Below are 15,264 nucleotides of genomic sequence, written 5' to 3' on the forward strand. Positions count from 1 at the left end.
GCTCATCAGCCCTGTTCCTTGCACAACACATTGGGGGTTCATCCCGGTAAAGCAGCAGCCATGGCAAGGAACTGCAAGGCAGGAACGAGGCCACCCCAGTCTTCCCAGCCCCTAATTGTAAGCAGGCACCCGGTCCTGACTCCACATCTGCACCTGATTTACTCATTGGAGCCAGCGAGGCCACAAGGGATGGCAGTGGTTGGGGCTGTGGCCAGGGCTGCACTCCCCCCAGCTGAGGCAGGGACCCCGGGTGTGCTGCTGGAGGAGCAACTGGCTCCACAGAGCTGGCTGAGGCCTGGGGAGAGGATTGTGGTTCTTCTGTGGAGGATGTGGCTGGTGGGTGGCTCTGTGCTCTGTCCCATGCCTGCCAGCCCAGAAGGCAAAGGAGTTCAGCCTGGTGAGGCAGCCAGAGCCCTGGCCCAGGGCAGGGAGGAGCAGAGCTGGGCCAACAGCACACCAACACCAGGGCACATCTGGGTACAAGTGGCACGCTCCATCCTCAGCCTCCTGGCCATGTGGGTGGCTCTGGTCCCACAGCCAGGCTCCGGGTCCCCTCCTGTCATGCCCAGGGGTGCCTGTGCGTGCTGGTGTCCCTCTGAGAGCAGTCCAGCAGCAAGATGGGCAGCCCCCCAGAGCGGGGACAGGGAGGAGGTGCCATTACCAGCTTGCTGCCAAACCCTCCTTACACCAGATACACACTTCCTCTCACACCGCACCCACCTTCACAGGAAGCAATTACACAATGAAAACTACTCTAAGGGAGTGAAGTATTTGCTGTCTAGCAAGTCTCTTCCAGCTGGATCCTTTTCCTGACAGATTCAGTCCCCGTTCTGCTCAACGGGTGTATACAGGAGGGTAGGGTTTTGCTTATCCAGAGGGATAATGAAACGATTGTGGGCTGGCAAAGGATGTGCGTTCTGGGGCCACCAACAACTCCAAGAATAGTGCTGCAACTTGCTCTAGAAGTCTTGGCTGAAGTAACTGTAGCCTCCTGGGGCAGTTGACTCTTCCCGGACATACTGCTGTGGCGGGAACGGTCCGACAACCGGCACTGCTCCCGGCATCCTGCACATGGAAGGGAGCAAGAAAAAGGAAAAAAAGGAGACAATGTCACAAATGCTCTGAAATGTGCCAGCTGCAATCACTGCTCAGCAGGCAAGGCTGTCAGCAGAGCAACAGCCCACTGCAGCCAAGGCAACAACTTGCCAGAAAATCTTCCAAGTGAATCCTTGCCCTCTGTGCCTGTGTGTAAACAGACACCTTTAGCATGGCAGAATTAGCTGCGGCACAGCTCAAGGACTGCTAAAGAGCTCCCATTACAAAGCAAGCATCCTGCCTCTCTGCAGGCTGCAGAAGCTGGAACAGGACTGCACAGCTGAATCCAGAGCAGCTTTCTGAAAGGGAGTTGTGTGGCTGCAACAGCTCCGACAACAGCGGTGTCCTTAAAGGGAACATTAATGTGTCTGTGTGTTGGGAACATCCTCAAAGTTATCTCTCCAGAATGGGATACTTCCTATTTGCTGATCTAGTTGTACTGTTGGAGAGCTGGAACTTGCCTGGGATGAAAGGTGTCTTCCCATCAAGTACTCCCCAGAGCTGAGGGACCAGGAGGCTGTTATTCCATAGACAGGCAACAAGAGATCCCAGTTTTCTTCCTGTCCCTTCTGGGGAATTTGGCTAGGAGCCTGCCCTCCCTTCAGGTAGGATTTCCTAATACCTCTTCCTTCTAAGAAGCTTTCTAACCAACCCAGGCTCATTACTCAGCCTCTTTTAGTGAAGGCTCTTAAATGAAAGATTGACAGTCTCCAGAATAAGTATTTTTGGTATAAATCATCTGGCAGTCTAATTTTTTTCAATTAATAATATATGCAGGGGATATCATTATTTAACTTGCCAGCTGTGAGAGCGAGTTCAGGAATACAGTCCAGGTTTCTGGAGCGTGCTGACTATACTCCAAATTTTAAAATAAGCAATCCCAACGGAGATTAGAATGGCAAGCAGATCTCCACTGAGCCAGTCCTTAATTAAATTAAAATCTCAGTTGTTAAGAGAAACTGTGTTTAATAGGTGTCAGGTTCACTGCAAAGGTCTGTGCTGAGCTGAACTATTAGGAACCAAAAGCAACTGGAGGCACTTCCACATTGGCAGCACGGCTGGGCTGTCTGCAGAGGGAGCTCCCGGAGCAGCGTCAGGACACAGAGAGAGCCTGCACAGACCCTGCCGTTCTGTTTGGAACTGAGCTGGAAACACGTGTTCAAAACTGCATTTTAGGTTATATTTAGGCCATCGATTTGAACAGCGAGGCTGGAAACACACTTAGACAAGAACATTACTTACTGATTCTTGTGTTTGAAGCCACTGATGTGAGCTTGGTACTGCTCTATGGAGTTCAGCACTATGTTACATGTGCTGCAGGGGTAGCCCTTCCCAGCTGAAACAGACAGCAATGTTAGCACACACAGCTAGCCAATCCCCATGCCTGAGATAGAAACAAGCAAGATACTCAATCACCTGATTTATTAAACAAAGACAAATAACAGCCAACAATCTGTTGGAGGGGAGGTCACAGAATCCCACTACCCCACCATGTATCAGCCAGTCATTGCAAGGGAATCACTAAGCCAAAAAAGCTTTCCTGATCAGAACATGGTTTGTTTATCGCTAAAAAACACACATGTTCCCTACAAATAGTTCCCAGTATCAGGCATAGTAAGTTTTCGATTCAGACCCCAAACCTAATGCCTTTGCAACTCCATTTCTCTCCCACATTCCTACTTCTGCTGATCTGGACATCTCAAAAGAGAAAATGAGGGAGATACTGAATTTGTAAGCTCACAGCATTTCAATAAAAAAGGCAGCCAGAGGAGATTACACCCAATGTCCAGCTCCACAATGCAGCATTTTGCTAAATCTTGCTGAGGTGCCAACTGAGGATTTTAAGCTCTGTCCTCAAGCAGTTTGGTTACAGTCAGTGGATCAGTTAACTACCAGGAAAAAAAAAAAGTTTCCAACAATAGTGGTACTAGACAGGATCAATGGTTTTGTGTAACATGACAACTCCAGCTGGACTGAAAGTTCAGGAGGTCACAGATACCAAAGAGGCAAGTATGGCAGCACAGGAGTCTCTAACAGAGAAAAATTCTGGCAGTTGTCCTCAAGACATTAAACGTTCCTGAATTTTGGCTCACTGGGGAAGGGCTCTGGCTGGGAATCTCACAAGGAAAACATTTCCTTAAGGTGAAAGAGGAGACAGACCCCAGGCGTGCAGAGCAGCAAATCATTGGGAAACTCAACTCTGGATGTAGCAGACACTTTGCCATGCGGCTGCTGCACCTCAGATATTTCAGACTCCAGTGGGACATTTGGCTCTCAAAATGGAGCTGGATCTGGACAGGAAAGGCCGGAGGAGCTGATAGAGCCCTGTATCAGCTGTTTTCCTGCACCATCAACGTAAAGGTTTCTGTTGCAAACCCATCCAACAGGTGTGTGCACAAAGTTGTCTAAACTACACTCCTCAACCCCAAACCACTCGTTCCAAAGAACTTTAGGCAGGCAAACACCTCAGTGTTGCATTTGCAAAGAACACATCTCTATCTGCTGTGAGTCAGGTCCCAGCAGAGAGTTTAGAGAGAACTGTGGCTGTTGGCACACAGACACAGGCAAAGAGAATGGGACAAAATATCCCTGACTGCACCCCATCTGAGGAGCCCCTGATTACAGCCCAGGCTCTGAAACCTTTCCTGAAGAGCTGAAGTGCCCTGGAGATGTGACTACGTATTCTGGTTCTGCTGGCACTTCTTGAGACACATCAATTACAAAGGCAGGGGCACTGCCCACCTACTCAGGCAACAGCACTACCCCACCTACCCAGCCCGCCTGGGCTGGGGCTCCTGCCACTGTCAGCGCCTGAGTCACACTCAAATGGAACCATTCATCAGACCCAACTAATTAGGTGCAGAGCAGATGGGTAACGTGAGATATTGAGCACCTTTTCCATCTCCCACACGGCCACGCAATGTGGGAGAGAACATTACTTGGCTAATTGAGCCTCATTTGTCATAAGTGCTACCGGTATCTAAAGGTGGCCTGCAAAGAATTAGAATAATTAATCTTCTGCTTGTGTGGGTTTTTATGACAGAGAAAGAAGCCCTTGATGAAGATTTTAAGATGATCTGTCTGCTTATTATTTACCGCAAGTATCCAGCACGTACTAAGACTTCCTGGTCCAACAGAAGGCTGCTGGGAGGAACAAGGGAGTTTTCTGTGAGTGCCTAATGCTTTCACTGGACTCCGAGGGCTTTCATCACGTACAAGTGCTCATAAGCAGCAGATCATAAACCAAAAGAGTTTTGACTGTCTGCCTAAAGTTCTTCCTTAATAGCTCTGGGGGTTTTTTTTCCACATTCCTGCTTGCTCTAGAGAGAGTTGCATTAGTTCATCAGATGGAGGTGCCCACACAGAGGCAGAAAGGCATTCAGGGAGAAATCTTTCTGGCTTTCATGTGCTTTGAAGCAGCAGGTGCAGTTAAACCTATTCCTTCCATCTCTGGCTAGTCCTCTCAAAGACTACTTTTGAGCATCAAATGCCACTTTTATCTTTCCATTTCGGATGCAATCACCTAACTAGAAACAGTACTGGCCAAAATCCCTGGATTATCTGCACAGAGAATAAAAAGGACATGTCCCCGATTAAAAAACACCGCATAACACAACCCAAAGCTTGTCACGAGTAGCTACAGTCTAAAACATCTGCTGCCGGGGGTTACATCAACCAAATCAATCTTAGGGTGTATAATCAAGTTCCTCATCACGAGTAATACTCCCCTGCTCCCTCCACACAGGCTCTCTTGTCCAAAGGCCTGTCAGACACATTCTGCTTCTCTCCCACCCTGCTCTTCAGCTGGTTATCAGCCTCCCTGTTGAGAACTCACCCATGAAGGATGATGCTGGTGCATCAGGGGTTCGGCCGTAGTGCGCCATCAGCTTGTGTTTGGTCTCCTGCTTTCTGTGCTTCTTGCCTACGTAGTGCTGTTTTGCCATAAGGGGGTTGTTGAAAGTGGCATGGCAGAGGCTACAGAACTTGTCCGGGTCAGTAATGTCCTTGTTCTCTTCGTTAGAAGATGCAGTAGAGGTGGGGAGGGCAGCAGGGTGTTTCTGTGGGGGCACCGTTTCTGTAGGGTGAATCCAAACTCCTGATCAGTCACAGAACTCTGAGGTAAAAACCAGTTACTTTATTTCTCCCAAACCCACATTAAAACCAGTAACACACTACATCTAAACTCCAAACCTAGCCAATGTAAGATATCTCAATAAATTAATGATTTTCCTACCTCTTCCCTTAATGCTGCAGAATTTAAAAACATGTGGTAACATAAGTCAGAGTATGCCAGGAAAACTTCCAGGGCTTAAAAAATCCAACAGATTTGCATATTTCTCCTTAACATAAGCATGACTGTATTCAAGAAACACTGGGTATGAATGAGATTCCACCTGCTGTTATCATCCCCCAGACAGAACATGGGCACAAGGCCTTGCACAGCAAAGGCAGTGGGATTCTGGAAGCACTGTGCAGCCGCAGGACTTGATCCTGAAGTCATGAGGAGTCTTGCCTGAGACACAGCATAAATGGGACCAGGTCTGGCACAGTGAATCCACACAGGGAAGCAGGTCTTCTGTGTGAGAAACCTGTGTGAGGTGGAGAAACCTGCATCATCTCACTCCAGGGTGCCAAAGAGCAGCGTGAGTAACCTGCTAGGGATCAGAGAGCTCCTCTCATGCCAGAAGCAAAGGCACACACCAGACTGCTCCGTGAACATCTACCTCTTCCTGCAGGCTCCTATCATACCCAAAAGCAAGGGCTCCAAAGAACAAGAAGATCCCGGAGGTGGCTTTGCTCTGTGCACACATTTTAGCAAAGCCGTAAAGACACACTGGGACAGACAGCTTCTGCCTGGAAGATCCCAGGAGTCAGGTGTCTGGGTGACTCACAAGTCCCCATCTTGGAGTTAGCACAAGCTGCCATCCTCAGGTGCACTCAGTAGATGTGTTTTCCTTCTGTCCTGACCAGCTGCAGCCCCCCAGGCCCATGTCTACCCCTACCTGACCTGGACAGGGGTGTCACTCCCCACCCACCAGGCCTTTCTGGATGCTAAGCAAAGGGATGGGACACACAGGCAGTGGCACTGGGGCAGACAAGGTCAGAACATGCACATACTGATGCTCCCCAGCTGTATTCTCCCACTCCCCAGCAATCTGCAGCTCCCACGTCTGTGAACCTCAGAGGCCACATTGTTGTAGCTGAGCAGCCCTGAGGAATGTGCCATATCAGAGTTCCACCAGTCACTTCAGTCTGTAACCTTTTAATGAGCATTGTATCCTGTGACAGACACTTCTACATCTTAACGTCATATTCCTGGTCCCTTGACATAGGGATAGGTATAATGGCTGCTGCCAGCTGCATTTCCTCCAAATAAAACAAAACAAAACACCACACAACTTCTTGCCAATGCCAGCCCACCGAGCAGGCTGGCAGAGCCAAACCTCTGGAGGTGCACTGTTGGCTTACTCTGTTTCACAGCAAAGAACACACACTCCCTCACAAGAGCTCATACTTGGGTGCAACAAACCTCTAAACATCCCTTTGGGACAATGCAAAGGTGCTGCAGACACTCATACCTTCTACTTTGGGGGCCTGCTGCTTCATGTTCTTGGCATGAGTCTTGCCCAAGTAATGAGATGTTGCCACGGCCGGAGAGGAGAAGGTCATGTTGCAGATGGGACAACACTTGTTCCTGTCCTCCCCATTGCTGCCTTCCTGCTTGCTGTCCTGTGCACAGAGAACCACAGAGTGGCTGAGGCTGGGAGGGACCTCTGCAGGTCATCCTGTCCAGCCTCCTGGTTTTGAGGAGAAACACTGTGGTTTGGGGATCTAAGAAAAGGCCATCAAAGACATTTGGGTGTTAAGTTGATGAAATGTGACCGAGTAGAACTTCCATGATGCAGCATCACCCTCTCCCTCCCTGGAGAGTGTTCTCGACCAGATGACTGTTTTCAACCTGTTGGCAAACACTCCAGGCAGAGGGGCAGCCCTGGCCTGTTTGGGTTAAGGACAAGGTTAAGCATGTGGCTGCCAAAATTGGACCATGAAGCTTTGTCCCCTGCAAGGTGTGAACTGAGCAGCACAAACATCGCTATCAGCTGGGTCATCTGCAACACAACACCAGCTGAGGAGGGAGCAGCAGGCAGTTCTCAGCCTGACACTATGTGCAAAGGCATCTGCTGTTATCCCCCAGCTCCCTGCAAATGCCAGAGTTAGGGATTACAGCTGAAGCAATCATAAAAGTAGAATCTGTTCCCCAAGGGAGTCACGGGGCAGACAGATGGCTGAATGGAACGTGGGGCCTTTACTGACCAACAGGCTCCAGCTACCAGCTGAGGGAACCTAAATAAGTAAAATAAAGAATGCTCTGGGAAGAGAATTCCTGCGGATGGTGAATCCAACGTGCTCTGCGTGATGTTATGCAACGATGCTCCTGACAAGCTGTTGCTCCTGTTCTTTCTCTGTCATTTCAAGCAAGACTATCAAAAAGAGGAACATGCATTTGTTTAAATGGGGAGGACAAGCTCAAAGAGGCTGAGTGGGGAGGGCAGCAGGAACTGGGACAAGGCCTGGTGAAACACCTGCCACTGAACTTCTCAGTTCTCACAAAGCCCCTTCTGAGAGCATTTTCCTCGTTCACTTTCAAGACTGTGCAACTGCCTTTAGCCAAGCAGGTCCCACAGAGCTGCCTTTAGCCCTGGTGGGTCCTGCACTCACAGAAACGAAGGATGGGTCAGGCTGGAAGGGACCACAGTGGGTCATCTGGTCCAACCTCCCTGCTCAAGCAGGGTCATCCCAGAGCACTGGGCACAAGATTGCATCCAAACAGTTCTGGAATATCCCCAGTAAGGGAGACTCCACACCTTCTCTAGGCAATCTTCCAGTGCGTGGATTGCACAGGTAAGAAGTTCTTCCTCATGTTCAGGCGAAACTTCCTGGGCATCAGCTTCTGCCTGTTGCCTCTCACCCTGTTGCTGGGCACCCCTGAGCAGAGTCCGGTTTATTCTCTGACACCCTCCCTTCAGACAGTTCACAGAATGAGAGAATCATTAAGGTTGGAAAAGACCTCCAAGATCATCGAATTCAACTTTTGACTGATCGCCACCTTGTCAACAAGACCAGAGCACTTGAGTGCCATGTCCAGTCATTTCTTAAACACCTCTAGGGACGGCGACTCCACCACCTCCCTTCCAATACCTGACAGCCCTTTCAGTGAAGAAATTCCTCCTGCTGTCGAACCTGAACCTCCCCCGGCACAACTTGAGGCCATCTCCTCTTGTCCTGTTGCTGGTTTCCTGGGAGAAGAGGCTGATCCCCGCATGGCTACAGCCTCCTGACAGGGAGTTGTAGGCGGCAATGAGGTCTGCCCAGAGCATCTTCTCTCCAGGCTAAACAATCCCAGCTCCCTCAGTTGCTCCTCAGAGGAGTTACCCTCTAGATTTTAAGAAAATTGATTGTAAACGTTACTTATAGACACTGATCAGGTCTCCTCTCACCTGCTTCACCTCCAGCTTCATCTTCTTCCCGTGAGCACCCTCCTCCCCGCCGTGGATGGACAGGTACCGTCTCACCTTGTTGGCGTGTTTCTTGCTCTGGGGAAAGCAGAGAAACCCTTGTTCGGTGCCTCGCCGAGCCCGGCGGTGGGCTGGGGCGGAGGCGGGGGGCTCCCCATTCCTTACCTGGTAGTGAGCCAGCCGCTGTGACTCGGAGATGAGCAGGGCGCTACACACCTTGCACTGCGCCTCGGTGAAAATGTGTCCGTTCTCCCGGATCAGCCGCTCCACTGTGGGGTGAGGGGGGTGGGACACAAAACGGGGGCGTCAGCGGCCCGCTGGGACCCCGCGAGATGCGGGGCGTCCCTGTTCGGGATGCCCCGCACCTCGCAGGATCCGACAGGGCACCTCGTAGGGCCCGACCACCCGCCCGCCCCCGGTCCCGCCGCCTCACCCGCCTCTTTGCCCACCAGCGGCCCCGCAGCGTCCCCGTTGCTACCGGCCCCGTCCGCCATGGCCGCCGTCGCCGCCTCACGCTGCTCTCGCGAGAACCCGCCCGCGCGCCCCCTCCGCGCCTAGCAACGGCGGGGCGGTCTCCCGCGAGAGCACCGCGCCCTCCAGGGGAGGCGGCGGCGGACATGTTGGTTGTGGGCATAGGTGTATTGCGGGCAGCCCCGTGGCGGCTCGTGTTTGTGGGTGCTTAAACGACGCAGCGCATTCCCCTCCTGAGAAAGCGGCGTCCGGGCTGAGAAAGCGGCGAGACCGCCAGCGCTTCAGAGCGAGGCGTCCGGACCCGCTGCCCGCCCGCCACGGACATGGCGCTGCCCACTTCAGCACCCCGATGAGCACGTGAGACGCAGCGAAGCCGCCGCCGCCATCTTGGGTGAGGGCAATGAGGCCTCCGCCGCCAACTTGAGCGCGGGTGCGGGACCCGCCGACCGGGGCCGGTGCGGGAGACCCGGCGGGGAGGCCGCGGGCAACGGGGCGGCCCGGGCCCGGTGAGTACCTTGTGCCCTGCGGGGTATGCCGCTGCCCTGCGGCGGGTGGGCCCCGGGCGAGCCGCGGGGCTCCCGGGACTGCGAGGGAAACCCCTTCCCCCGCCCGGGGCCATTCTTCGGCCCCTGCCCCCGGGCTGGCTCCCCCCGGGTATGATCCCCGGTCCCCGCCCCCGGCGGCCCGGGACCGCCCCCCAGCACTGTACCCTGGGGAAGGGACACCTCCCGTCCCCCTCTACGGGCACTTTTTCTGTTTCTTGCCGGGAGGGGACCCAGGTGCTGTGCCTGGGGATACCCTGGAACTCCTCCTGGACCATCCCCTGGGGAAAGGACCCGAAAACCGGAGCTCTGCCTTGGCCGCATACCCTGAGATCAAGGTGCTCCTGCCTCCCCGGTTCCTCTTGCCAGGCCTGGCTCCCTCCCCTTTTCCCGGGGCAGCCCCTGCACTCTCCCTTCCCTTAGGTTTGCCCACCTGTGGCTGATCCCTTTCCCCAGAGCTCACTCCTATCCCGCCTGGGATCCCCCATGCTTCTCCCCAGCTTGTCGAGTATGCCTGACCCCATCCTTGTAAATTTCCCTGCAGAGCCCTCCGTGCCCGAAGCCAGCGGGTTGGGAAAGGGAAAGGAGTCTGGGTGGGTTCTGGGGCGAAGGTCGCTTTTCCCCCCATGTAGAGCGGGCAAAACATTTTCCTCCCCTGCCCTTGGAGTAGGGAGATGCTGCGGGCTGGACTCGAGGGCACTGGAGCAGGGAGCATCTCCCGAGAACTCAGCAGCCTGTGCGGATGCGCCCGGCCATGCGTGGCCTCTGCAGTGCCCGTGTCCCCTCTGTGCAGAGCCAGCTCTATAAACGGATCAATCCTGTAAACAATTTCTCTCTCCCCGGGGCGCTGCCAGCCCTCATGTCCTGCTTACGGAGCATCAGCTGGGCCCTGCGTGCGGGGTCGAGCCGAGGGTCCGGGGATGATATTTCCATGGAAGCGTGTGGTGCTGACCCGCCTGAGCACGGGGAGCGTCGTGCCTCTGCTTCCCGAGGTGGGGGGAGTTGTTTACGAAGCGACAGCCTGTGTCTCCAACGGCTCAGGAACTCATCCGGGGATGAGAGTCATTCATTTTTTTTGGCTTGGTTTTTTCGAGCATTTTTCAAGCTGTCACAGCTTGGCAGGTCTGTAGCTGCAGTGTCAAGATTTAGAATTATTCTGTCGGTAATTGCTTTCTGATTCATCAAAATGATAGATGAGAGGGAAAATGACAAATAATCACAAGTTGGGGGATCTTCAAGGATATCCCTAAAAATGTGACTGGAGAAGCATGGCATGTGCGAGTCCCTTGTCAGGAGGTCACCTTTGCTGTCAGAGCGTTTACAAAGAAATTCTCTTAAATTCAGAGTTGGAAAAAAATCTGGATAACTGCAAAATGAGTCTGTGAACTGGACTGCAAAGGTAATTTTAGATAATTCAGTCTCTGGCCTTTTTTTTTTTTTTTTTGCTGGGTCTGAAAGCAGGTATCTTCCCCTCAGGCACTCACAACTATCCTTTCCAAGAGTGCTAAAAGCAAAATATGCTCAACTTCCCTGCCTGAAGAGGAGGTCTGTGCTCTGATGCGTGTTTTCTTCTCTGAGCTATACCAGCTTGTCTAATAAAAGCTATTACTGCTCTCCTACTCACAGCCTCAGACTAGCACAGCTACGAGTGATCTCTTACTTGTCTTGTTCCCTTAGTTACATTTTCAGAGACTCTCTTTGCCACAAGTCCCTTCATTTTCAGAAGCGTTGTGGGAGTTGTGTGGTTACATCTCTTACATCTCCTCTTTTCTCTCCTTTAAATGTTGAAGGTAGGTGACTCATCATAACTCCAGTTGATATTTCTCAGTGATCTCTTATTTAGCACAGAGCACTGAGCAGAAGATGTATCGCAGAGTCAGAGGAGAGATGGTGATACTGGAGTGGATTTAAAAAAAAAAGAGAAAAAAAAAAAAGAGGCAGCACAGCAGTTGCTTGTTGCTGTTGCTTTTGTTGTGGGGGTAAGAAGGTTTATAGGCTGCTGCTCCAAAGCCTCAGTGACCCTGCGTGGGCCTTTCTGTGCTCCTCATGGCGTATGAGTGAGTGGTTTTCCAAAGATAAGGGAACGTTCTCCATCACCATGCCCTTCATGGGGGGCAGCTCACGGCAGCTGGGTGCAAGGCTTGGCTCATCTCCCTGAGCAGGGAGGACAAAGAGACCATTTGGAGGAAAAGATAAAAAAATGGGGAATGTATAGTGAGGATATTCCAACAACACTGGAGTTCAGCTTAGCTGGAGCTGAACAGCTCTGTTTTGCAAGAGCCAGTGCTTTACCAAAAGCAGTGCTTGTTTTTATTTTCCCCTCCTTTAATGGCTCCAAACTGACAGAGAGCAGGATTAAATTAGATATTAGGAAGAAATTCTTCCCTGTGGAGGTGGGGAGGCCCTGGCAGAGGTTGCCCAGAGAAGCTGTGGCTGTCCCTGGATCCTTGGTAGTGTCCAAGGCCAGGTTGGACAGGGCTTGGAGCAGCGTGGGCTAGTGGAAAGTGTCCCTGCCCATGGCAGGGGTTTGGAATGAGATGATCTTTAAGGTCCCTTTCAACCCAAACCATTCTATGATTCCTTAAGAGACAAACACTGGAGGACTGGAGTGGTCCTTGCAGTCACTTTGGTTCCATGGCTGCCCATCTGTGCAGCATTCTGCTTTCAGAGGGCTCAGAAAACCTTTGGTGCAAATCATGACTCACCAGGATAATCGCCTTTTGTCTCCGGGCGTGTGTGTGCATGTATTTGCAGAAGGAAGGCTGCAGATCGTAGGGAGGGAGCGTGGTTATTCCTCTCCTTGCTGCTCGGACTGTAGATGGAGCAGTGCATTGCTTTTCTCGGCGCTGATGGGGGTTTTGGCCTCCCTTAGTGTTTCTATACGCTGTGGCTGTTTGCAATTTTGTGGTGTTACAGAGAAGGGTTTGGCTCTATCCTGGGTGATGTAGGGTCTCTGTTGTATCTTCTCTTACTCTTATTTTAGATCTAGGCAGCACATCTGAGCTATTTCAGTGATCTTGAAGGAAGGCAGAGTGGTGCTGTGGAAGGACACTGGTCTGGGAACCGGCCAACTTAAGTTGCATTTCCAGCTCTGCTGTTCCCTGATGTGGAACGAGGGGCTTGTTGTTCAACCTCTGTCTGCACATGTTTAATTGAACTTCAGCAGAGCTGGTCATGCTCAGCCTGCTTTGTAAGGCTCTTTTACATCACAGTTCAAGAAGCACTGAATGTTGTTGTCGAGCTACCAGGCAAACAGCAAGAACAGACAGGAAAGGGGGATTTAACTCCGTGCCATCCTGCTGCTCGCCCTCACTGAGATCTCTTACCAATCCTCTCCTCTGAGCTCTTTTGGATCCAGGCAGCAAATGCTTGCTGTGCATCCCTCTCCATCAGTCTATGGGCTGCCAAGGGAAGGGATGCTGAAGTACCAGTTTGCATTGTGTGGGCACCTGCCCTCAATTGTGCCATGCACTCAGGTTTGCACTAATAACACTCAGCAGGTTCCTCGCTGCTTGTTAAGTGTCTTCGTTAATGCGGATGGTTTGGGCATGTCTGGATGGAGTTCTTCCGGAGGCTGCTGATCATTGAGAAATCCAGACTGCCAGATAAACCTGTTGTCTTGTTTCCAGCCTGCCTGCTGCCATTGCCTGTGTTTTCTCTGTCTGTAGTGCTGGAGCAGCCGTGCAGACGGCAGGACAGCATCCTTGAACGAACAATGCCTTTCCCCCTGGTTTTGTTGACTACAAAAGCTGACAAAGGGCTGTGCTGTGGTGACTTCTTGGAGTGGTGTGCAAATATCAGCTTGATCCACTGCCACAGCCCGGTTTGTTTTGGTCAAGGTGTGGGGCTGAGGAGGGGAGGTTGTGTTGGAGGGTGGGAGACCTGCTGTGATGCTGTGGAGGAGTTTGCTGATGGGCTTTTAGAGGAAAGCCTCATTGCTTTGGAACAAGGCATTCAGAGTGGCTTTGGTCTGTGTTGCTCTTCCCCTGAAACCCCTTTTTAGCAATCAGCTGTAATAAAGTGTTCTTAACTAGATGAGTGGTGACTGGTGCATGTGGCTCCCAGTAACACTAAATCCACCACGCTTTGTAATAAGGTTTCAGTGCCTGGGGTCTTTTGCCTAAAAATAGCAAAAAAAAAGAAAAGACTGTTAGGGGAAATCTAAATCAGAAGGAAACAAATGGCTTTTAATCTTTCCCTGTGTTTCAGAGTGAAGGATGCCGAGGAAGAAGAAGCCTGCAGAGGGCCTGGAGTCTCAAGGTCAGGATGGGGAGGAAGAGGAGGAAGAGAAGAGGAACCCAGCCAATGCCAAGAAGAAGCGCAGTTTTGTGGATGCATTTATTGTTATATCTGACAGCGATGGAGAGGTCAGTGAGGGGTTTGGGGTACCCAGAGCCTTTGCTGGGCCCTGCTGCTGCAGGACAGTACCCGAGCAGCCCTCGCTGTCCTGCTGGGGTCAGGCTTTGCACAGAGGGTCTTGTGCCATTCCTTTTCTTACATATGAGATGAATCAAATCCTATTTGACTAGGAAATGAATGGTGTGCTTCGTGAGGGTGAGTTATGAGTCTGGGATTTGATAACCAAATCCTCTCAGAACTGAATCTGAAACGTAATTTAAAAGTAACCTTTCCTCAATCCCTTTACAAATCTTTTTTTCATAATTTTTATTTGATTGATTTCCAGCTAAACCTCAGCAACATGATTCTGTATTATGTGCAAATAGATAAGAAAATGATTCAGAACTCAGGCTTGTGAGTAGCTCAGAGACAGGCGGTGTCTGGTAAACTGGTTCTGAGTTACAGGAGCCTGAGTTTGTAACCCAGCTCCAAAGGGTGTAAAGGTGAATGTGGTGTGGGAGTGCCTGGCTAAGGCATCAAGGCTCAGATCCCTGATCCCCAGTGTCGGCTTATGCACATCAGCATTACCTTCAAGATTGAAATGTCTGTGTTGGTTACACAGGCGATGGGATGAGCACGGGAACTCCTGCCTGGGGGAAACCCAGAGCCCTGAGAACCTGTGCCTGACTTAGTGAGGTACATGAGAGGAAATTATTACAATCAGGTTTTTATGTGTGACTCTTAAGGCTTTGCTCTGTCTTGCTGGTGATTGGGGATCCTAAGCTGCTTTTTGTAATTCCACCATTTTCAAAAGCATTTCAGTTTGCTCTCAAGCTGTAGATCTTAAATCAGGTCCCTTTTGCTCCCACATCTGCAGTGTGCTGCTTTCCAATAAGGCGATTACCATGTGAGGAGGGGAATATCACTAGAAATAAACAGTAAGAAGCTGTAGGGCAAACGATATTGGATGTTTTTTCTTCACATTGTCTGAGTTCTTTCCCATTGGGAAATTCCCTGAAAGAAATGGAACATATGGCAGTAATAGTTCAGTGGGGTTAAACCCTTAGCTCTGCAATATGCTAAGTTAACTTCAGATGTTGCTGCATCACTGGCCTTTATTGTGAAACCTATAAGGAAAAAAGAAATCAGCAGCTATAAGAGCTGCTGCAGTACATAAAAGATCAGGACCTGTTATTGTCTGCAATTATTCATCTCAATGTGCACGTATCTGAAAAAGAGGAAACAAACGTCTCTTAAAACACATCTATAAAAAGGTTAGGCTCCCTCACTGTTCTGTAAGT

At 51.0% G+C, this 15,264-nt stretch overlaps 2 protein-coding genes across 9 annotated transcripts in view; one reads left to right on the top strand and one right to left on the bottom strand.

Moving 5' to 3' along the window:
- The window catches only part of UIMC1 (ubiquitin interaction motif containing 1), a 53,004-nt gene that overhangs the window by 3,762 nt on the left and 33,978 nt on the right, over positions 1-15,264 (top strand). For 2 of the 8 annotated variants that reach the window (XM_069029189.1, XM_069029190.1), the window contains exons 1-2: positions 9,275-9,589; positions 13,835-13,992. In XM_069029189.1, coding sequence (XP_068885290.1) covers positions 13,843-13,992 — 150 coding nt within the window. In that variant the 5' untranslated portion in view covers positions 9,275-9,589; positions 13,835-13,842. Of the gene's footprint in view, positions 1-9,274; positions 9,590-9,811; positions 9,964-13,834; positions 13,993-15,264 lie in introns of those variants that run through there. The other 6 variants (XM_069029187.1, XM_069029188.1, XM_069029183.1 and 3 more) reach the window with 4 other exon arrangements.
- Positions 764-9,121, bottom strand: ZNF346 (zinc finger protein 346). Its single transcript, XM_069029191.1, has 7 exons — positions 9,046-9,121; positions 8,778-8,881; positions 8,595-8,690; positions 6,675-6,825; positions 4,931-5,170; positions 2,338-2,431; positions 764-1,065 (listed from the first exon to the last, which is right to left on the bottom strand). The coding sequence occupies exons 1-7, from the start codon at positions 9,104-9,106 to the stop codon at positions 960-962; spliced, it is 852 nt and encodes a 283-aa protein (XP_068885292.1). The 5' UTR covers positions 9,107-9,121; the 3' UTR covers positions 764-959.

Source organism: Aphelocoma coerulescens, chromosome 13 (genome assembly GCF_041296385.1).
Source record: "Aphelocoma coerulescens isolate FSJ_1873_10779 chromosome 13, UR_Acoe_1.0, whole genome shotgun sequence".
Taxonomy (NCBI): domain Eukaryota; kingdom Metazoa; phylum Chordata; class Aves; order Passeriformes; family Corvidae; genus Aphelocoma; species Aphelocoma coerulescens.

Coding starts and splice junctions, on each gene's coding strand:
- ZNF346 (XM_069029191.1), bottom strand. CDS start 9,106: ATGGCGGACGGGGCCGGTAGCAACGGGGACGCTGCGGGGCCGCTGGTG. Junction 8,882..9,045: donor GCTGGTGGGCAAAGAGGCGG/GTGAGGCGGCGG, acceptor CTCACCCCACAG/TGGAGCGGCTGATCCGGGAG. Junction 8,691..8,777: donor AGCGGCTGGCTCACTACCAG/GTAAGGAATGGG, acceptor TGCTTTCCCCAG/AGCAAGAAACACGCCAACAA.